Consider the following 16,521-nt stretch of genomic DNA (forward strand, 5'->3'; position numbering starts at 1 on the left):
GGCGAGCAGGGCCGCCCTAACCCAGGGCACCGGACGACGGGAGGGACAGGGAAGGCAGGCTGCTGCCCCCTCTGAGCACTTCTCGGCCTCGAGGCACGGGTTCTCCCAGCCGCCCCTCCGGGTCTAATCACTTCCATGTCCTTCCAGCGCTTTGAACCTCTGCGACTCCCCGAGGAGCTGGGCGGGAGGAGAAAGTTGGGGAGCCAGCCAGCGGGGTGAATCAGGGAGGGCAGGCTGGCCCCCGCAGCCCATGCCCTGCTCAGGTGTGGACGAGGCTGCCCCCAGGAGGTCCTCTAGGGTTGCTCCCAATTCCCGGGGTGGGTGGGGCATCCTCCCCAGTGGACATCCTGCCGCTGTGTCCAGACTGCACAGTCCCTGAGCAGGTTTTGGAGCTGAAGCGAGTTAGGTGCTGCAGGGTGCGGAGGGAGCAGCCGGGGGCCGGGCAGGCCCGTGAGCATCCACGGGCAGCCATACCACCCGGCCCGGCTCCTGAGGGTCCCGTGCGGCCCCGGATCTCCACTGGGGGCGCGGCCTGAGGCCAGGCCTCCAGCCTCCGGCCTCCAGGCCCCGCTGACCCTGCCCACAGCGACGCTGCTGGGCCAGTGGCAGCCGCACAGCCGAGCATCCCGCGGCAGGAGCGCCGTCCGTGCTCCCAGCCACACGTGGGGCCTCAGGTCTCCCTGGCCCTCGCCGTGGCCCTCCGCGGGGCGCTCGCACACAGTTCCATGCCGTCCTTCCACCGGCTTGGACAGAGGCAGGCCCGTGGGCTTCGAAGCAACCGGACTTTGCGTGATTAATGGCAACGGAGGTGTGCCTGGCGGGCGGCTTTGATTTATTGATGTTGCCTCGGGAGAGTAAACGTGTAGTTCAGGGAAGCGTCTTCCGAGGGGCAGCGAGTGGTTAAGAGGTTGCAGGGAAGCTTTGATGTCGGGGTGTCAGGCCCCCTACTTCTCCGCACCTGCTTTCTCCCCGGTGGGTGTGAGGGGTGAGGGGAGGGCACCTGCCCCCCACCTCCCCTCAGCCACTCCATCTGCTGTGTCCAGCGGGTCAGCAGCAGGACAGAGAACCCCGGGAGCAGCAGAGCATCTGCCAGGACCTCAGGCTGGGGCCAGAGGCCACAGAAATGTGGGCGCAGGGCTTGGTCTTGACTGGGACAGCAGGCGCAGTAGGGGTGGGAGCCCCTAGAAGTCCAGGAGCTGTGGGGTGGGGAGAGCAGCACTCAGCCCACGGGCCTCAGCCCTGCTCCCGGGAGCGCAGGATGCAGGATGGGCCGCAGGCACCTACCAGCTGAGGCAGCACCTTCTCCAGCTGGTCCACATCCACAAGAGCCAGGTCCTCTGCCTGGGCCTGTCGGACGCTGCGGATAGCTGCTTCTGTCGTGACACGGGGGAAGTGATGGGGCATCCCAGGTCGTCCCCCCCCCAAGCGCTGGCTGGCAGCTCAGAGGATGGAGCTCGGGGGCCCCTGGGACACGGGGTTTTCCAGCAACGGGGCGTAGGGCTGATGGGGAAATGGCTCCCAGCTGCGTGTTGATCCCCCCCGCTGAGAAAGCCAGGGGAACAGGGTCAGGACCAGCCCCGTGGGACACGGACACGCCAGGGCCCTCGGGCTCACCCACAACGAAGATGGTCAGCAGCTCCGCCATGAGCCTTAGCGCATCCCCACTGACTGCAAGGTGGGAGGGAGCAGGTGATGGGCCACGCCCTGCCCGCCCCCGCCCTGGGGCCCCAGGCCCGGCCTGCACCCCGGGGCTCTCCTCACTAATCTGAGCTCCTCACACAGGTGACCCCTTTCCCCCAAGTCACGGGTGCCTGGCAGCCCCCAGGTACAACCCTGCCCACCGGCTGGTGCCCACGCACCTTTGGTCTTACTGTCCGTAAAGTGCATCTGCAACAGCTTGCTCACCAGTTCCTGGGGGTGGGAGGAGAGGGGTGGGGGAGTGAGGTCAGCGGCCCGCACGGCACCCTGCCTGCCAGACCCCTCAGGTATTTAGTTCTGGTTGCTGGAAAGGCCCTCCATCCGTGTGGCCTCTCCCAGGGTGGGGGACTGGGCAGTGAGAAGCCCCGAGGTGCCTCCAGGATCAGAAGTCTGACGCGGGGGGGACAGGTGGGAGCAGTCCAGGCGCCCACCTGCTGCTGTCTGGGCTCCAGTCCGCGGGATCCAGGGTGGTCTTGTGCTCCCGCCCCTGGGCGGAGGCACTCCTAGCGGGGCAGGACGTAGCTGCTCCTGGTGTGGACACATCTGGCAACACTGCCTAGCTTGTGCCAGACCGTGCGCTAGGTGCCAGGTCTAGGTGGTGGGTGGTCCATCGGAGGTGTGCCCCCCACCCCCAGGAGGCTGCAGTGCAGGAGGGAGTTCTCCTGTAACGGGATGGACACTGGGAACCACAGAGCTGGACGGGGGCTGGGCTGCCAGGGTGGGTGCAGGAGGAAGGGAGCACAGCCTGGGCACATCTACAGGGCCTCCTGACAAATAAGGGTGGGTCCTAGCCCGGACTCCCCAAGGTGGGGGGGGGGGCTTGAGCCCATAAGGGACAACACCCCTCTGCAGAGCCGAGGGCTGTGGGTGAGAGATCCTGGGGGCTGGGAGGCACCCAGGCAGAGCCGCCAGGTTGGGGAAGGATGATGAGGATTTGGGGAGTGGGCCAAGGGCGGGTACAGAGAGCAGGGTCCGGCCGGAAGAGGCTGTCAGTGAGGAGCCAGCCAAGCCAGCAGGGAGGCAGGAGCGTGGCCACAGGAGCCCAGAAGTGGGGTGTCCCGCAGGGAGGGTGAACTGGGGACTGACCAGCCCTGCAGCTTTAGCCATGGGGACTTCGCCGTCTCAGCCCGGTGCAGCTCGGGAAAGCCCAGGAGCAGAGCAGAGGGGCAGGAGAAGGCGTGGATGCCACGGGGCCCAGGGGCCCAGGCTCAGGGGGGTAAGAACTTGCCACCCGGTCACTGGGACCACTGGAACGCAGCCTCGCCCTCCCGGCAGCGACCGTGAGAGCCTGGCGCCACCTGCCGGGGAGGGGACGCCCTCCTGCCCCCCGAGCTACCGAGCAGGGCTGTGACATCAAAGGAGTCAGACCAGTGATTTCAACTCGCAGAGGGCAGGACAGGACCTGGACGCACTCAGCCTTCGCCCCGCTGCCTGCAGGGGCTCTGGCCCCTCCGTCCCCACCACCCTCAGCGGGGACAGCCCTGCCCAAGGGTAATCACGGACTCGGCTCTGGCGGAGCCCCAGGGTGCGCCCCCCAGGACCCTCTGTGCAGCAGTGATGACGGGGGGATTCTCCTGGTCACTTGGCCAAGTCACCCTGGCCTCGGTGACCTCCCTTTTCCCGTCATTAACCCCTCTGGGCCAGGGCCGAGCCTCCGTCCTGGATGACAAAGAAGAGGAGGCTGAGGCAGGTGAGACACAGAACGGATGCCTCTGTGAAGCCGTAACTCCTGCCCTGGGACGGGTGGAGCACGGCCCTCGGGCCTACCTGGCGCACCTGCTTGACCTCACCCAAGGACAGGCCCACCCAGTGAGACGCAGAAGCCACTCGCAGCCTGCAGGGGTGGGGGCCGGGGCCCTCCGTTCCCACCCACCCAGAACCTCAAACGGCTGCTGCTCCAGAGTGGAATGGCCTGAATGAAGCCCTCACTCGGCCTCAGTTTCCCCACTGGTAAGACCCACGTCCTCACCGGGTCAGCCTCCGCCAAGAGCACGCAAATGTGCCTGAATGGAGGTGTCTAGGGCCACGCGAGGCACACGCGCACCCCGGTCCCGGCCCCGGAACTCGCACCAGCAGGGCCTCGGTTGGGCCCCGAGCACTGGCCCGCGAGACAACGGGCCAAGGGTCTGCAGGCAGGGGGCCCACCGGCGAGCGGGGCCCCCGGTCTCTGCACACACCCCTCGGCGGGCCGCGGGCGCTCGGCTGCAGGGCCCCGCGCGGAGGGCGGAGGGCGCGACCCGGGACGGTGAGTGCCGCGTGGGGCCGGGCGGCGGCCTCTGTGCACCCGCAGCCCGCCCGCGCCCCGGCCCGCCGCCTGCCCGCCCCGCTCCGCCCCGCCCCGCCCCGGCCCGGCCCGCTCACCTTCCGGAAGCCGCCGCCAGTTGCCTCCATGACCGCCGCCCCGACGCGCGCCCTACGGAGCCCTCGGAGCCCCGGCGCCCTCGGAGCCCCCGGCCGGTCCGCCCTAAGCGCGCCCTCCGCGGCCCCGCCCCCGCGCCCCCAGCCAATCAGCCCGCGGCGCGCCCTCCGCGGCCCCGCCCCTTCGTCCCTATTGGCCGGAGGCGAGCGCCCGCCTCCGCAAAGCCTCCTGGGAGTTGCAGTTTGCGCCCGCCCTTCCCGGCGCGCCTCGCTCTTCCTGGATACTGAGGCTTCGCGGCGGCCGCGGGCATCCGCGGCGGGAGAGCGAGGGTCCGGAGCGCGCGGGCTGGGGGCCTGGGGTCGCGCCCCCCGCGGGCGAGCGCTTCCGCGGGGGCCCTCACCCCGCCGCCCCCGCCGCCCCCGCGCTCACGGGTGTCCCTCCCGTGGAGCCCCGGCGCTCGGCCGCTGAGCACTTGGGACCTGTGCTCGGCCCCGGGGACCCCGGGGGCCCCGGGGGCCCCGGGGACCCGGCTCCGTCCGTGCCGGCCCCTCCGGAGCGCCATGCAGCAGCTCCGGCTCGCCTACAGCCGGCTGTGCAGGGAAGGTGGGGCTGAGCCCCAGGAAGCCGTCCTGCAGCGACTGCAGGAGCTGCCCCGCGGCCGGCTGGACCTGGCCGCGCAGAGCCTGACCGTGGACACCTGCAGGGCCCTGGGCAAGCTGCTGCCGAGGGACGCGCTGCTGACGGAGGTCATCCTGAGCGACTGCATGCTGAGCGAGGAAGGTGGGCACCCCGGGCTGCCGGGCGCCGCGGGGCTGCAACCATTGCAACTGGAGAGCTGCGCTTGGGGTCCCGCCCTTTGCCGCGCTCCGCTCGGCCTGGGGCGCTGCGCCGGGTCCGGGTGCCTCGGCAGCCCCTGGCGGAGAGCTCTTCCGTTCCACCAGACCTCGTCTTTGTGAGGGGTCTTCTTTTCTTTAAGATTTTGTTTGTTTGAGAGACAGGGAGCGAGCGAGAGAACTAGAGCGGAGGAGCAGGGAGAGGGATGGAGGGAGAAGTGGGCTCTCCACTGAGCGGGGAGCCCCACGTGGGGCTCGATCCCAGGACTCCTGGATCATGACCCGAACCGAAGACCGATGCTTCACCCACAAGGCACCCAGGCGCCCCTCTGAGGCTTCCGTCGCGCGCTGCGTGTGGTTAAAGCAGGCAGCAGCGTCCCTGGCGGCAGCGGGCAATCTCTCTGTGAAAGAGAGACCTTCCCTCCCCCTGACTTACGGGAGTCCCGGCATGCGGGGGGCGTGAGGTCAGCAGCCCGGCCCTGCGCCCAGCAGAGGTTACAGGTGTTTCGCACCAAATAGGGAGCAGGGCAACTCTCTTCGGGCACGAATCCTGACCGTTGGGGCCGCTGGGACAGTCATCTCTCCTCTGTGGAGCTGCCCCACGCTGGCGCCCACGGGGAGGAGTGACCGCCCTGCCCCCTCACAGGGGCCTCACTGCTGCTCCAGGGGCTGTGTGCCAACACCATCGTGCGGTTTCTGGATCTCAAGGTGAGCAGGCCCCATCCGCTGCCTGGCCGGGGCCCTGTGGGGTGCAGATGGGGCATTTGGAGCCCAGCCTGTAACAATGGCGAGTCACCAGCCTGCCTCCTCCTGCCCTAGGGCAATAACCTTCAAGCCGCAGGGGCTGAGGCTCTGGGACAACTCCTCCGACAGAACAAGTCCATCCAGAGGTGAGGTGTGATCCTGGCCCCCGCCCTGCCACCAGCACCCCATGAGTGGTTCGGGGTTGGCCCAGGGGCCATCCTGCAGCCTAGGAGAGTCGTCTCCTGGCCAGTCGTCCGTTGGCAGGGTGTTGGCAACTGTAAGTTCCTCACGAGGCTCCAGCCTTTCTGCCGAAGACCCCGAAGGCTGCACCTGTCCTCTGGCCCCTGTGGCAGCAGGGTGCTCCCTGGGGCCGCACACCTCAGGTCCGCCTTTCCTGCAGTCTCACCCTGGAGTGGAACAATCTGGGCTCGTGGGACGATGCCTTTGCCACCTTCTGCGGGGCCCTGGCGGGCAACAGTGCCCTGCAGCAGCTGGACCTCCGCAACAACCAGATCAACCACAAGGGCGCGGAGGAGCTGGCCTTGGCCCTGGCGTGCAACACCAGCCTCCAGCAGCTGGGTGAGGCCTCCCCCCGACCCCCCGGCCTTCTCCAGATCTGCAGTCCTGGAGACCTGGGGCTCTATCCCACTGTTCCTTCCGCCTTTCTGCTGCTCTTGTCCTTCTAGAAGCAAGGGGGCGGAAAGGTGTGGGGAGGGGCCTGGGGAGCTGGGCTCCTGCTCGGCTGAGGATCACGGGGAGCACTCTTCCCAAAGGAAGCATCTCGGGCTGGGCCAGCTCTGTCCGGGTGCACCCCATCTGGTGACCACAGGTTTCCTTCCAGACCTGCGCTGGAACAGCATCGGCCTCCTGGGAGGCCGGGCCCTGGTGAACTGCCTCCCCCGCAACAGAGGCCTGTGGAAGCTGGAGCTGGCTGGGAACAACATCCCCGGCGACATCCTCAGAGCTGTGGGTATGGGCACCCGGGGCTGCCGATGGCCCGCACGGTTTGGAGCTGGCCGTCTGACTGGGCCAGCCACCGAGGGAGGGGCGGCTCCGGGCCCAGGACGGGGACGTGGAACAGCATCGGGAGGGTGGCCTGAACCAGAAACGGGACGAAGAGGGAGAGGGTGTCTAGGGAAGGGTGTGGTGGCGGGGAGCTCGTGGGGGACTTCACTTGTGGCGCTCTGAGCTGTCCCGTGTGCACTCGCTTGTTGGGCCCGTGAGGTGGGGGGTCACCCGTGGCAGACAGAGCAGCAGAGGTGCTGGCATATGCGGCCTTGCCCCGATGGTCATGCCAATACCTTGGTGGCCCAGCCACAGCTGGAAAGGGGCTTCTTGGCCCCTGCCCCGACACCCCAGAGGTCATGGCTGTGTGCGGGAGCCGTGTAGGAGCGGGGCCACCCGGCCTCCGTGGTCCCCTGCCATCCGTGACCCCGACAACGCAGCCCCGGGCCCAGTTGAACACCCTGCCACTCAGCGCGGCTACTTGTCCTTCAGGAGCACCAGGCACCCAAGGGCCTGAATGTGGGCAGGAGTCCCGCTCGTGGCCTCCACCCCTGCTGGGCTTGCCCTGCCCGTGTCGTCCCCAGCTCTCCTCACTGCCTCTGGCACCACCTTGGGCTGGCTCCTCCCCAGCTGCTGCCCAGATCTCCAGAACACGGGAGTTGAGCGTGACGTTCAGTTCTTGAAAGTCATGCGGTGAATTCTGACTCTTGGGGTGAGCCCAGATGCCCCAGGACCATACCCATCTGCGGCAGCTGAGCGGTTTCCCCTGCCCCTCCCGCAGGCATGCCCCCCTGAGCAGGTGCCTCCCGGGCTCCTGGCCCCACCGTTGCCCCCTCCCTATGCCTCCACAGCCCTTGGCCTCACGGCGCGCTCTGACGTGTGGGGCGAGACTGCCCACAGTGTCGACTGTCGGGTTACAGGTTCGGGGCCCGGAGCTGGGCTAACACTGGCCGCTCCTGCGGGGCTCCTTCCACAGAGCAAGCCATGGCCCACAGTCAGCAGCGGCAGGCCGCTTCCCGGGAGAATCGGGCCCGCACCCAGGTGCTCAGCAAGGAGGTGCAGCATCTCCAGGAAGAGAAATCCCGGCAGGTGAGGACAGCACTGCTCTGACCGCGGAGCCTCATGCCAGCAGCCGGGGCAAGGGGCCAGCCTCGGGGGGCCGGCAGGACCCCAAGCTCCTCTGACTGGCCAGAACTTCGGCCAGTTTGGTCCGGCCCGTGTCTAGGCAGGCGGGCAGGTGGGCGTCCCTGGGGCCTCTGTGCTCCCCAGTGCGGGAGCCCCGTCTTCCGTGAGGCCAGTGCCCTTCCGCTCTGCTGCTTGACCCGGCGTCGGCGCCCCTTCCTGCTTGAGCAGGGCCGGCAGGCGGGCTCCGGGCCCTCACAGGGCTCTGGCCACCTCTGCCCCCAGTTTCTGGACTTGATGGAGACGATTGACAAGCAGCGAAAAGAGATGGCCAGGAGCAGCAGGTGAGCGCAGCCCCGTCGGCGCGCCTGCGGTTTGGGTCCTGGCTTCGGCCTTGTGGGATGACTGACCCCGAGCCTCGTCACCTGCCCGCCGAGGTGGTGGCGTGTGCTTCCCAAGGACACGGGCTGGTGGGTTCGGGGCGGCCGCTGAGAACACCCCTAGCCACGGCTGGGACGTCGTGGAAGCATGAGGAGCAGCCGCTGCTGCCAGAGCCAGGGGGCCTGGGAGTGCTCTGAGGTTTCTCGGACCTTCCTTTCTGCTTCTAGGGCGTCGGCAGCACGCGTGGGTCAGCTTCAGGAAGCCCTGAACGAGAGACATTCCATCATCAACGCCCTCAAGGCCAAGTCAGTGGGGCTGGGGGCAGGAGTGGGGGCGGGCAGGAGTGGGGGGCTCTGGAACATTTTAGAGACGGGCCCACGGCAGAAAAGTGACACACACAAGAACTCTAGTCCCCAGTGTACAAAGTAGACCCCTGGGTTGGTAACCCCGGAAGGCTTCTTGGAGGAGGTGAGCTCTAGCTGAGGTGAAGAGTGGTGGGCAAGAGTGAGAACGGCTCCGCGTGTGCGAGGCTCAAGGCGAAGCTGGGACGGGGCTGGCTCTCCCCTCCTCCCAGGCTGCAGATGGCCGAGGCTGCCCTGGCCCTGTCAGAGCAGAAGGCCCAGGGCCTGGGGGAGCTCTTGGCTACCACAGAGCAGGAGCAGCGAAGCTTGGCACAGAGGCAGGCAAAGGAGCACAGGCTAGAGCAGCAGGTGAGCAGGGAGGGCTGGGTGGGCACAGGGTGGGCAAGGGTGGGCAAGGGCGGGCAGGCGGGGTGACCAGGGATGCCCCATCTCCCCCTCAGGAGGCTGCAGAACGGGAGTCTAAGCTCCTCAAAGATTTATCTGCTGCCAACGAGAAGAACCTGCTTCTGCGGAACCAGGTATGGGGGTGTGGGCCAGGGCCCTGGGGAGACTGGGGTGGGGGGCAGGGGACCAGGCCACAGGCAGGGGGCAGGGTCATGGGGCAGGGGGCCAGGGCCACAGCGGGGGCAGGATCATGGGGCAGGTGGCCAGGGCAGGGGCTGGGGCCACGGGGCAGGGGGCAAAGGCAGGGGGCCAGGGTCACGGGCAGGGGCCAGACCAGAGCTTCCGTCCATGGTGCTGGCTTCCCAGGTGGACGAGCTGGAGCGGAAGGTGAGATCTCAGCAGGAGCAGCTGTTCCTGGCCAGGCAGGAGCTGACCAACACGGCGGCTGAGCTGAAGGCGCGGGCCATCCAGGCCGAGGGTGGGCACACGCAAGCCCACAGCGGAGGGGCCCAGAGAGGGGAGGATGGGTGGCGAGGGCACCCGGGGAGTCCCACCCACGCTGTCCCCCCTGGGCTTCCAGAGCGTCTGGAACTGGAGAAGAAGAGGTCCCGACAGAGCTTGGAGGACCTGGAGCAGCTGCGAGCCAAGGAGGTGCCACGTGCCATCCCTTGTGACTTCCTAGGGCCCGCGGGAGCCTCAGGGGCATGGTGTCCCCAAAGCACACCCCTGCTGTGCTCCCTGGCAGCCTTGGGGTGCTGCGTGGTAGATCTCGGCCAGCCCCAGCAAGTGACAGACCCAGAAAGTCCTGACCAGCCTCTAGAAAAGACCATAGCACAGGCTGCCAGGCGCTCTGTGCCATCTGGGCGTGGCCCTGGGACGTGCCCTCCATCTTTACTTCTTGCCAAGCCAGGGGGGCAGCCCCTTCTCAGGAGGAAGTGTCACCACGATTTGCCTGCCACAGGGTGGAGATTGCATGGGGGATGTAAGCTGGGGCGCTAGTCTTCCAGCCCTGTTCCTGCCCCTCACCTTGGCAGGTGGAACACATGACTCGCCACCTGGAAGAGAGTGAGAGGGCCATGCAGGAGAGGGTACAGAGGCTGGAGGCCTCGCGGCTGACCCTGGAGGAGGTGAGCACATGCTGGTTGGGTGCTAGGCTCTCGGTCTCAGAACCTCATCAGGACCCACCCACTGACATCCCTCTGAGGCCAGGGGACCTAATGAGGTGGGACATGGGATCCCTGCCTAGTGAGCGAAGCTCTCAGGAGGCTGGTGCAGGGGTCACCCCGGCCCAGCAGCTGGGTGGGGCCAGAGGGGTCCCTGGCCAGGGCTGGGAGGACAGGCCCCGGGGGTCACCGTCTGTGCTACAGGAGCTGAGCCGAGTGAAGGCGGCAGCTCTCAGTGAGCGTGGCCAGGCTGAGGAGGAGCTCATGAAGGCCAAGAACCAAGTCCGTCTGGAGGAGGTGAGCCCACTGCTGGCAGCGCCCACCAGGGAGTGAGGCCTGGGGGGCTGAGGTGCATAGGCTGGACTCAGGCTGGCTTTGGGCTCAGTGGGGGGAGGTGGGGGGACAGGAGCCATAAGGGGCCGGGGGCAGGTAGGATCCCAGCAGGACAGGCCCAGGATCACATCCCACCCCCTACAGAGAGCTGCTGAGAGCTGCTGGTGTCCAGCCCTGGCATGGGGGCAGGGGTTCACCCACATGCAGCCTGTGATGGCCTGGCCCAAGCCGGAACCACGGAACCGAGTGGTCAGCCTGGGAGATGGGGGGAGCCCGGCAAGGGGACTACCTACAGGCTAGTTCAAGTTGAGCCTGTTGAGAATATGCACATGTAACTTGGGTAACTCGGGTTAGGAGGCCGTCTCCACAGGTCATCCCCACTCCGGCTGAGCGGGGTGGGGTGTCCGCCTCGCTCCCTGGTGCTTGGGGCGACATGCAGGGCGGCAGCAGGCAGGCCTTGAGTCCTCCTCACTTTGCTCACCAGCCCCTCTCCCGTGACCCCAGCAACAGCGCCTGGCTCACCTGGAGGAGAAGCTCCGGCTGCTGGTGCAGGCTCGGGACGAGGCTCAGAGCGCCTGCATGCAGCAGAGGCAGACGGTGGCCGACGCCCAGGCCCGGGCCAGCCAGCTGGGCCTGCAGGTGGAAGGCCTGCGCCGGCGCCTGGAGGAGCTGCAGCAGGTGGCTGGGGCGTTGAGGGTCTCCCCACGGTGCCCCGGGCTCTCCCCCACCAGCCATACGCTCACCCCCGTGTCTGGCAGGAACTAAGCAACAAGGACCAAGAAAAGGTGGCTGAGGTGACCAGGGTGCGGGTGGAGCTGCAGGAGCAGAACGGCCGCCTGCAGGCCGAACTGACAGCCCAGGAGGCGCTGAAAGAGAAGGTGGCGGCCCTGGAGCGCCAGCTGAAGGGTGAGCTGGGCCCAGAGCCCCCGGGGCCTTCTCGCAGGGGGTTGGCCCACACACAGGTGGCCGGGCTGCAGGGCTGCAGGGCTGAGCGGTGCCTGGTGGTGTGGGATCTGTGGGATCGTGTGGGATCGTGTGGGATCGGGGAGCCTGCCCGCGCCCCACCAGGCCTCCACCTGGACCTCCAGCCGGTGTCCCCCTCTGCAGTGATCGCAGGTGACCACCGGGAAGCGCTGCTGGACAGGGAGAGCGAGAACGCCTCCCTCCGTGAGAAGCTGCGGCTCAAGGAGGTCGAGATCGCCCGCATCCGGGAGGAGGAGGCCCAGAGGGCCAACTTCCTGCAAAATGCTGTCCTGGCTTATGTGCAGGGGTCTTCCCGGAGGGCCACGAGCCCCCAGAAGTGAAGGGCGGCAAGGCAGCGTCTCCCAGACACCGTGCCCCGTCCCTGCCCGTCCCTGCCCGTCCCTGCCCGTCCCTTCGTCTCAAGAGGCAGCCTGGCAGCTGGGGCGGGGTCTGCAGCTGGGGACTCGGGGGTCCGGGGCCAGGCCGGATCAGTCAGGCCCAGGGCCCAGGGCGGGCTGGCCCTGGTGGTGGGGAGTGGGCACCCCCGGCCCTTCCCGGGGCCCTTCCAGTCCAGGGAATTCGCTGGATGCATCTGCTGGAAAGCCCCCCTCCCACCCCCAGGGCGAGGAAATGCAAAAGACCTGCGGGAGCCCACACTGCACCCCTGCACCCCTGCACCCCACCCTTCTCACCTGTAACCTGGTGCGGGAGGCTGGCCCGCACCTCCTGCGTCTTCTAAAATACACTTTTTACACTTTGTGGTACATTTTGGGTGGTGCCTTTTCCCACACGTGTCTGTGCGCCCCACCACCCAGGGGACCCTCTGCCCCGACCCTGGAGGGAGGACCCCGGGGCCACTGCGGGGGGCGGGGGTGGTGGGACACGGGCACGCGGTGTCCCGGCTGCGCCCCGGGGCTCTCCCGCGACGGCGCCGCGTGCACACGGACGCCCCTCCCCTCCGCCGCCCCTGCGCGCCCCGGGGGCAGTGGGGGGGGCGGGGGCGCGGGGAAGCGCCGGGGCTGGGGCTTGGGCGCCCCCCACCGAGCGGTCCCGAGCCGCGCGCGCCGGGTTCGGGGCGGGCCCGCGCCCCCCGCGCCCCCCGCCGGCCGCGCTCGGCTGTCTCCGCGCCCGGCGCTCGGCGGCGCTCGGCTGTCTCCGGCCGCTCGGCTCGGCGCTCGGCTCGGGTCCGCGGCCGCTGCGGCGCCGGCGCCGGGCATTTCTCCGCAGCTCGGCTCGCGGCCGCGCCCGCCCGGCCCGCGCCCATGCAGGCCATCAAGTGCGTGGTGGTCGGCGACGGGTGAGCGCGGGGCGCGGGGGGGCGGGGGCGCCGGACCCGGGGCGGCGGGGGGCGCGGGCCTGCGGCCCACCTGCTGCTGCGCGGCCTCGGGGGTGGGGCCGGGCCTCACCTGCACTGCGCCCCCGGCCGCCCCCCGCGGAGGCGCGGCGGGGCCGCGGGAGGGGGCGCGGGGCGGGGGCGGGGCGGGGGCTGAGGCTCGGCCTGTGTCCCCTGTGTCCGCAGCGCCGTGGGGAAGACCTGCCTGCTCATCAGCTACACGACCAACGCCTTCCCGGGAGAGTACATCCCCACCGTGTGAGCGCGGCGCGGGGGCGGCGGGCTGCCTCCCCGGGCTCCCCCCCCCCCGGGCTCCCCCCCCCGGGCTCCCCCCCCTCCCCGGGCTCCCCCTCCCCCCCCCGGGCTCCCCCCCTCCCCGGGCTCCCCCTCCCCCCCCCGGGCTCCCCCCCCTCCCCGGGCTCCCCCTCCCCCCCCCCCCCCCCGGGCTCCCCTGGGCGGCGCCGCCACGCGGGGTGTGTGGCCCCGGCCCAGGCCCCGCCGACAGTCCCGCTCTGCCTGGCAGTTTCGACAACTACTCGGCCAATGTGATGGTGGACGGCAAGCCCGTGAACCTGGGGCTGTGGGACACCGCGGGGCAGGAGGACTACGACCGGCTGCGGCCACTGTCCTATCCCCAAACTGTAGGTGACAACGGGGCCAGCCCCCGGGGGGCTGGGGCGCTGGGGTGCGGGGTGCTTGAGGTCCTGCCGGGGGGCACGGGGGCCATGTGGAGGTCCTTGACCGCTCCCAGCCGGGCCCCCCTCGCCTTTCTCCCAAGGACGTCTTTCTGATCTGCTTCTCGCTGGTGAGCCCGGCATCCTTTGAGAATGTTCGAGCCAAGGTAGGGCTGTGCCGCTGGGAGGACCCGTGTGCAGGAGCAGGGGGCGTGGGGGGGTGCCCAGAGCACCTTCCCCGCAGGGCAGGGACAGTGTTGCCTGAAGACCTTAGGTCACGTGTCCTTGGGAGGCGGAGGAGATCTGTTTTGCTTGGGTCTGAAGGTGACCCAGGGGAGCGATGAGGGGGCAGAGGCAGCGTAGGGGCGCTGGGTGAGGCGCTCCGGGCCAACTACGAGGGCCATGGAAGCTTCCCGGTGGGTATTTTTGTCCTTGGCGGTTTCCCCACCAAGCCCACTAGCCACTTCATGAAGCAGGAAGGGCTCGGTGTGGAGCAGGGCCTGAGAGGAGGGGACCCTTGGGGGGCCATGGCCTGCTGTGCGCATGGCTGCAGGACGAGGCCCCAGGTGTAGGGGTCAGAGCCTCCATCCCCACAGTGGTACCCAGAGGTGCGACACCACTGCCCCCACACGCCCATCCTCCTGGTGGGCACCAAGCTGGACCTCCGCGACGACAAGGACACCATCGAGCGGCTGCGGGACAAGAAGCTGGCCCCTATCACCTACCCCCAGGGCCTGGCCATGGCCCGGGAGATCGGTGAGCGGGCACCGCAGGGGCAGGAAGGGGGCGGGGGCGTGCCCTGGAGGGCACAGAGCGGGCCCCCGCCGTGCTGACCCCGCTTGCACTGCATCTTCCACCGCCACCGGCCCCTCCGTCGCTGACCCCCGTCCCTCGCTCCCCCCAGGCTCTGTCAAATACCTGGAGTGCTCGGCCCTCACCCAGCGGGGCCTGAAGACCGTGTTTGACGAGGCCATCCGGGCTGTGCTCTGCCCACCCCCCGTGAAAAAGCCGGGGAAGAAGTGCACGGTCTTCTAGAGCCTGCCTCTGCAGGAGCAGCCCCGCCCGGCCGTTTGCTGTCGTATTGAGATGTTTGGTGTCTCTGAGTCCGCTGTGGGGGAGTGGTGTGGGTGGGGAGGGGGAAGACGCATGGGGACAAGGCCGCCGCTCCTGGGGACGGGGCTGGGGCACCAGAGTCCTGTCTGCTCTGTCTCCTCTTTCTGGGGGCACAGCTCCAGCTCTGCCTGGCCCCCACGGGAGGCTGGAAGGGAGCAGGGTCTCCCTCGGGCTGCAGGGGCGGGTCCAGGGCAGCCCCAGGATGGGCTTCCTGATGGGGGAGGTTGGGGGGATGGGTCCTGTTCGTGCGCCCCAGGATGGGGTGGCCCTTTCTTCTTTTATACAATAAACATTCTCCACCAATATCTCCCGCCTGTCTGGGTGCTCGCCTCTTTCCGCGGGGTGCTTCGCCCCTCACCTCCGTCAGGGAGAGCACAGAGGGGGGAGCTTGACCCCACACGCTGGGCAAGACGAGAAGAAGACCCCGCTCAGCTGTGTCCGGGGCCAAAGGATGTGACCAGACCAAAGTGGGAGTAAGGGCACGGAGCCCCTTTGGGGTGAAGAGGGCCACCCCCGCAGTACTGACTTCCGGGTCCTGAGAGGGGCACACTCACTGAGCAGCCAGATGTGGTCGGGGTCCACCGAGCGCCACGGACCCCGTCAGGACTGTGCAGCAGCCCCCCCAACCCTGCCCCCGCCGGGCCTGGGCGACACTCAAGGGGGAAGGCAGGGGGTGCAGTCTGGCAGGGCTGAGAAATCCTGAGAGGTGGGGCCGGGCGGGCGGGGGGGGGGGGGGGGGGCCGGGGCTGCAGGGGGGGGGCTTGGTCCCAGCGCTCAGATTTCACCCTGAGGCCGCAGGGCACCTCCAGGCAGACACGTGATTGCAACCTCCCCACGGTGCTGTGCGCAGAGCAGGCCCCAGCGGAGTCTGAAGGGCCAGCTGCGGCTGCCGGGCGTTAGCCAGCTACCAGAGAGCCTTTATTGACCATCGTATGATCACACGTAGCCGAATTGAAAGCAGAATCAACTCCGAATACTGCAAACACCCCTAGCTGATCCCGTACGCAGCCCTATTGTCCATTTCCGTGTGGTAAGGATAAAGGTGGGAGCCCCCGGGGGGGGGGGGGGCCCCGCCTCGGTTGAGCTTCCGACCCTTGGTTTCGGCTCAGGTCGTGACCTCGAGCACGGTGTGGAGCAGACAGCTCTGCACTCAGCAGGGAGGGGGCTTGAGGTCCTCTCTCCCTTTCCTCGCCCTCCACACTGTGTCTCTAAAAATAAATCAAGGGACGCCTGGGGGGCTCAGCGGTTCCCGGGATCGGTCCTGCGTGGGGCTCCCCGTAGGGAGGCTGCTTCTCCCTCTGCCTGTGTCTCTGCCTCTCTGTGTGTGTCTCTCATGAATAAATAAATCATTTTAAAAAGTATTTTAGGGATCCCTGGGTGGCTCAGCGGTTTAGCGCCTGCCTTTGGCCCAGGGCACGATCCTGGAGTCCCGGGATCGAGTCCCGCGTCGGGCTCCCAGCATGGAGCCTGCTTCTCCCTCCTCCTGTGTCTCTGCCTCTCTCTCTCTCTCTCTCTGTCTATATGAATAAATAAATAAATCTTAAAAAAAAAAGTATTTTAAAAAAATCAATAGTAAAAAAAAAAAAAGAGGTGGGAGACCACGCATCTCTCCCCAGCCCTGTCCTCAATGCCATCAAACGGCTGCGCGTCTACACGGTTGCAACAGGCAGGTTCTCCCACGGGACTTGATTTACCATGAACTGTCTAGACGGAAAGCAACGGAGAAGTGCAGATCAAGCTCCCGTGCTGCGTCTCGTGTGCTCAGTACTTTGTGAGGAACTCTTAAAAAGGTGAAAAAAAATGTTCTTCCAGTATCTGAGAACTATCATCTAATTCAGCAAAGAAGTTGTTCAGATCCCTGACAATCAGCGAAGCTCCCATGTCCATCTTTCTCGTTTCCCGTTTGTCTAACTCATTAACTTTGAGGAACATGAACCAACATTTACGTCAGGATTACCCCACAGAGCCGGCTGCTAAAGACTCCGCTGCCCGTACCCCAAAGGCCTCTGGACAGGGCCAAAGGTCATCCTTGGTCAAATTCACCACCAGGCTTA

General features: G+C 67.7%; 3 protein-coding genes across 5 annotated transcripts; 2 read left to right on the forward strand and 1 right to left on the reverse strand.

The window, feature by feature from the left end:
* Positions 1-809: 809 nt before the first annotated feature.
* On the reverse strand, positions 810-4,171 carry CENPX (centromere protein X). The gene is made up of 5 exons (XM_055335964.1): positions 4,060-4,171; positions 1,860-1,911; positions 1,615-1,668; positions 1,285-1,373; positions 810-1,196 (listed from the first exon to the last, which is right to left on the reverse strand). The coding sequence occupies exons 1-5, from the start codon at positions 4,087-4,089 to the stop codon at positions 1,182-1,184; spliced, it is 240 nt and encodes a 79-aa protein (XP_055191939.1). The 5' UTR covers positions 4,090-4,171; the 3' UTR covers positions 810-1,181.
* Positions 4,172-4,329: 158 nt separating this feature from the next.
* LRRC45 (leucine rich repeat containing 45) lies at positions 4,330-12,111 on the forward strand. Of its 2 annotated transcripts, XM_055332366.1 has the most exons (17): positions 4,330-4,837; positions 5,537-5,598; positions 5,710-5,780; positions 6,035-6,213; positions 6,476-6,604; positions 7,616-7,728; positions 8,047-8,105; positions 8,370-8,447; positions 8,717-8,852; positions 8,945-9,022; positions 9,255-9,366; positions 9,469-9,539; positions 9,923-10,015; positions 10,256-10,348; positions 10,889-11,062; positions 11,143-11,290; positions 11,492-12,111. In XM_055332366.1, the coding sequence occupies exons 1-17, from the start codon at positions 4,618-4,620 to the stop codon at positions 11,686-11,688; spliced, it is 2,013 nt and encodes a 670-aa protein (XP_055188341.1). In that variant the 5' UTR covers positions 4,330-4,617; the 3' UTR covers positions 11,689-12,111. The 2 variants fall into 2 exon arrangements, with proteins under 2 accessions (XP_055188341.1, XP_055188350.1); XM_055332375.1 differs by lacking the exon at positions 11,492-12,111 and having other exon boundaries at positions 10,869-11,062; positions 11,143-11,269.
* Positions 12,112-12,470: 359 nt separating this feature from the next.
* RAC3 (Rac family small GTPase 3) lies at positions 12,471-14,764 on the forward strand. Of its 2 annotated transcripts, none has more exons than XM_055332393.1 (6): positions 12,471-12,644; positions 12,867-12,938; positions 13,204-13,321; positions 13,459-13,521; positions 13,951-14,114; positions 14,259-14,764. In XM_055332393.1, exons 1-6 carry the CDS (start codon positions 12,610-12,612, stop codon positions 14,317-14,319), a joined length of 513 nt encoding a protein of 170 aa, XP_055188368.1. In that variant the 5' UTR covers positions 12,471-12,609; the 3' UTR covers positions 14,320-14,764. The 2 variants fall into 2 exon arrangements, with proteins under 2 accessions (XP_055188368.1, XP_055188362.1); XM_055332387.1 differs by having other exon boundaries at positions 12,481-12,644; positions 13,951-14,110.
* The last annotated feature ends 1,757 nt before the right edge of the window (positions 14,765-16,521 follow it).

This window comes from Nyctereutes procyonoides, unplaced genomic scaffold (assembly GCF_905146905.1).
Source record: "Nyctereutes procyonoides isolate TBG_1078 unplaced genomic scaffold, NYPRO_anot_genome, whole genome shotgun sequence".
Taxonomy (NCBI): Eukaryota; Metazoa; Chordata; class Mammalia; order Carnivora; family Canidae; genus Nyctereutes; species Nyctereutes procyonoides.

Excerpts from the sequence above, each read along its gene's own strand:
- CENPX (XM_055335964.1), bottom strand. The coding sequence starts at position 4,089 with ATGGAGGCAACTGGCGGCGGCTTCCGGAAG. Across the intron at positions 1,669-1,859 it reads TACGGACAGTAAGACCAAAG|TCAGTGGGGATGCGCTAAGG; the intron begins GTGCGTGGGCAC and ends CCCACCTTGCAG. Across the intron at positions 1,374-1,614 it reads GCTGACCATCTTCGTTGTGG|AAGCAGCTATCCGCAGCGTC; the intron begins GTGAGCCCGAGG and ends GTGTCACGACAG.
- LRRC45 (XM_055332366.1), top strand. The coding sequence starts at position 4,618 with ATGCAGCAGCTCCGGCTCGCCTACAGCCGGCTGTGCAGGGAAGGTGGG. Across the intron at positions 4,838-5,536 it reads CTGCATGCTGAGCGAGGAAG|GGGCCTCACTGCTGCTCCAG; the intron begins GTGGGCACCCCG and ends GCCCCCTCACAG. Across the intron at positions 7,729-8,046 it reads AGGAAGAGAAATCCCGGCAG|TTTCTGGACTTGATGGAGAC; the intron begins GTGAGGACAGCA and ends CTCTGCCCCCAG.
- RAC3 (XM_055332387.1), top strand. The coding sequence starts at position 12,610 with ATGCAGGCCATCAAGTGCGTGGTGGTCGGCGACGG. Across the intron at positions 12,939-13,203 it reads GGAGAGTACATCCCCACCGT|TTTCGACAACTACTCGGCCA; the intron begins GTGAGCGCGGCG and ends TCTGCCTGGCAG. Across the intron at positions 13,522-13,950 it reads TTGAGAATGTTCGAGCCAAG|TGGTACCCAGAGGTGCGACA; the intron begins GTAGGGCTGTGC and ends CCATCCCCACAG.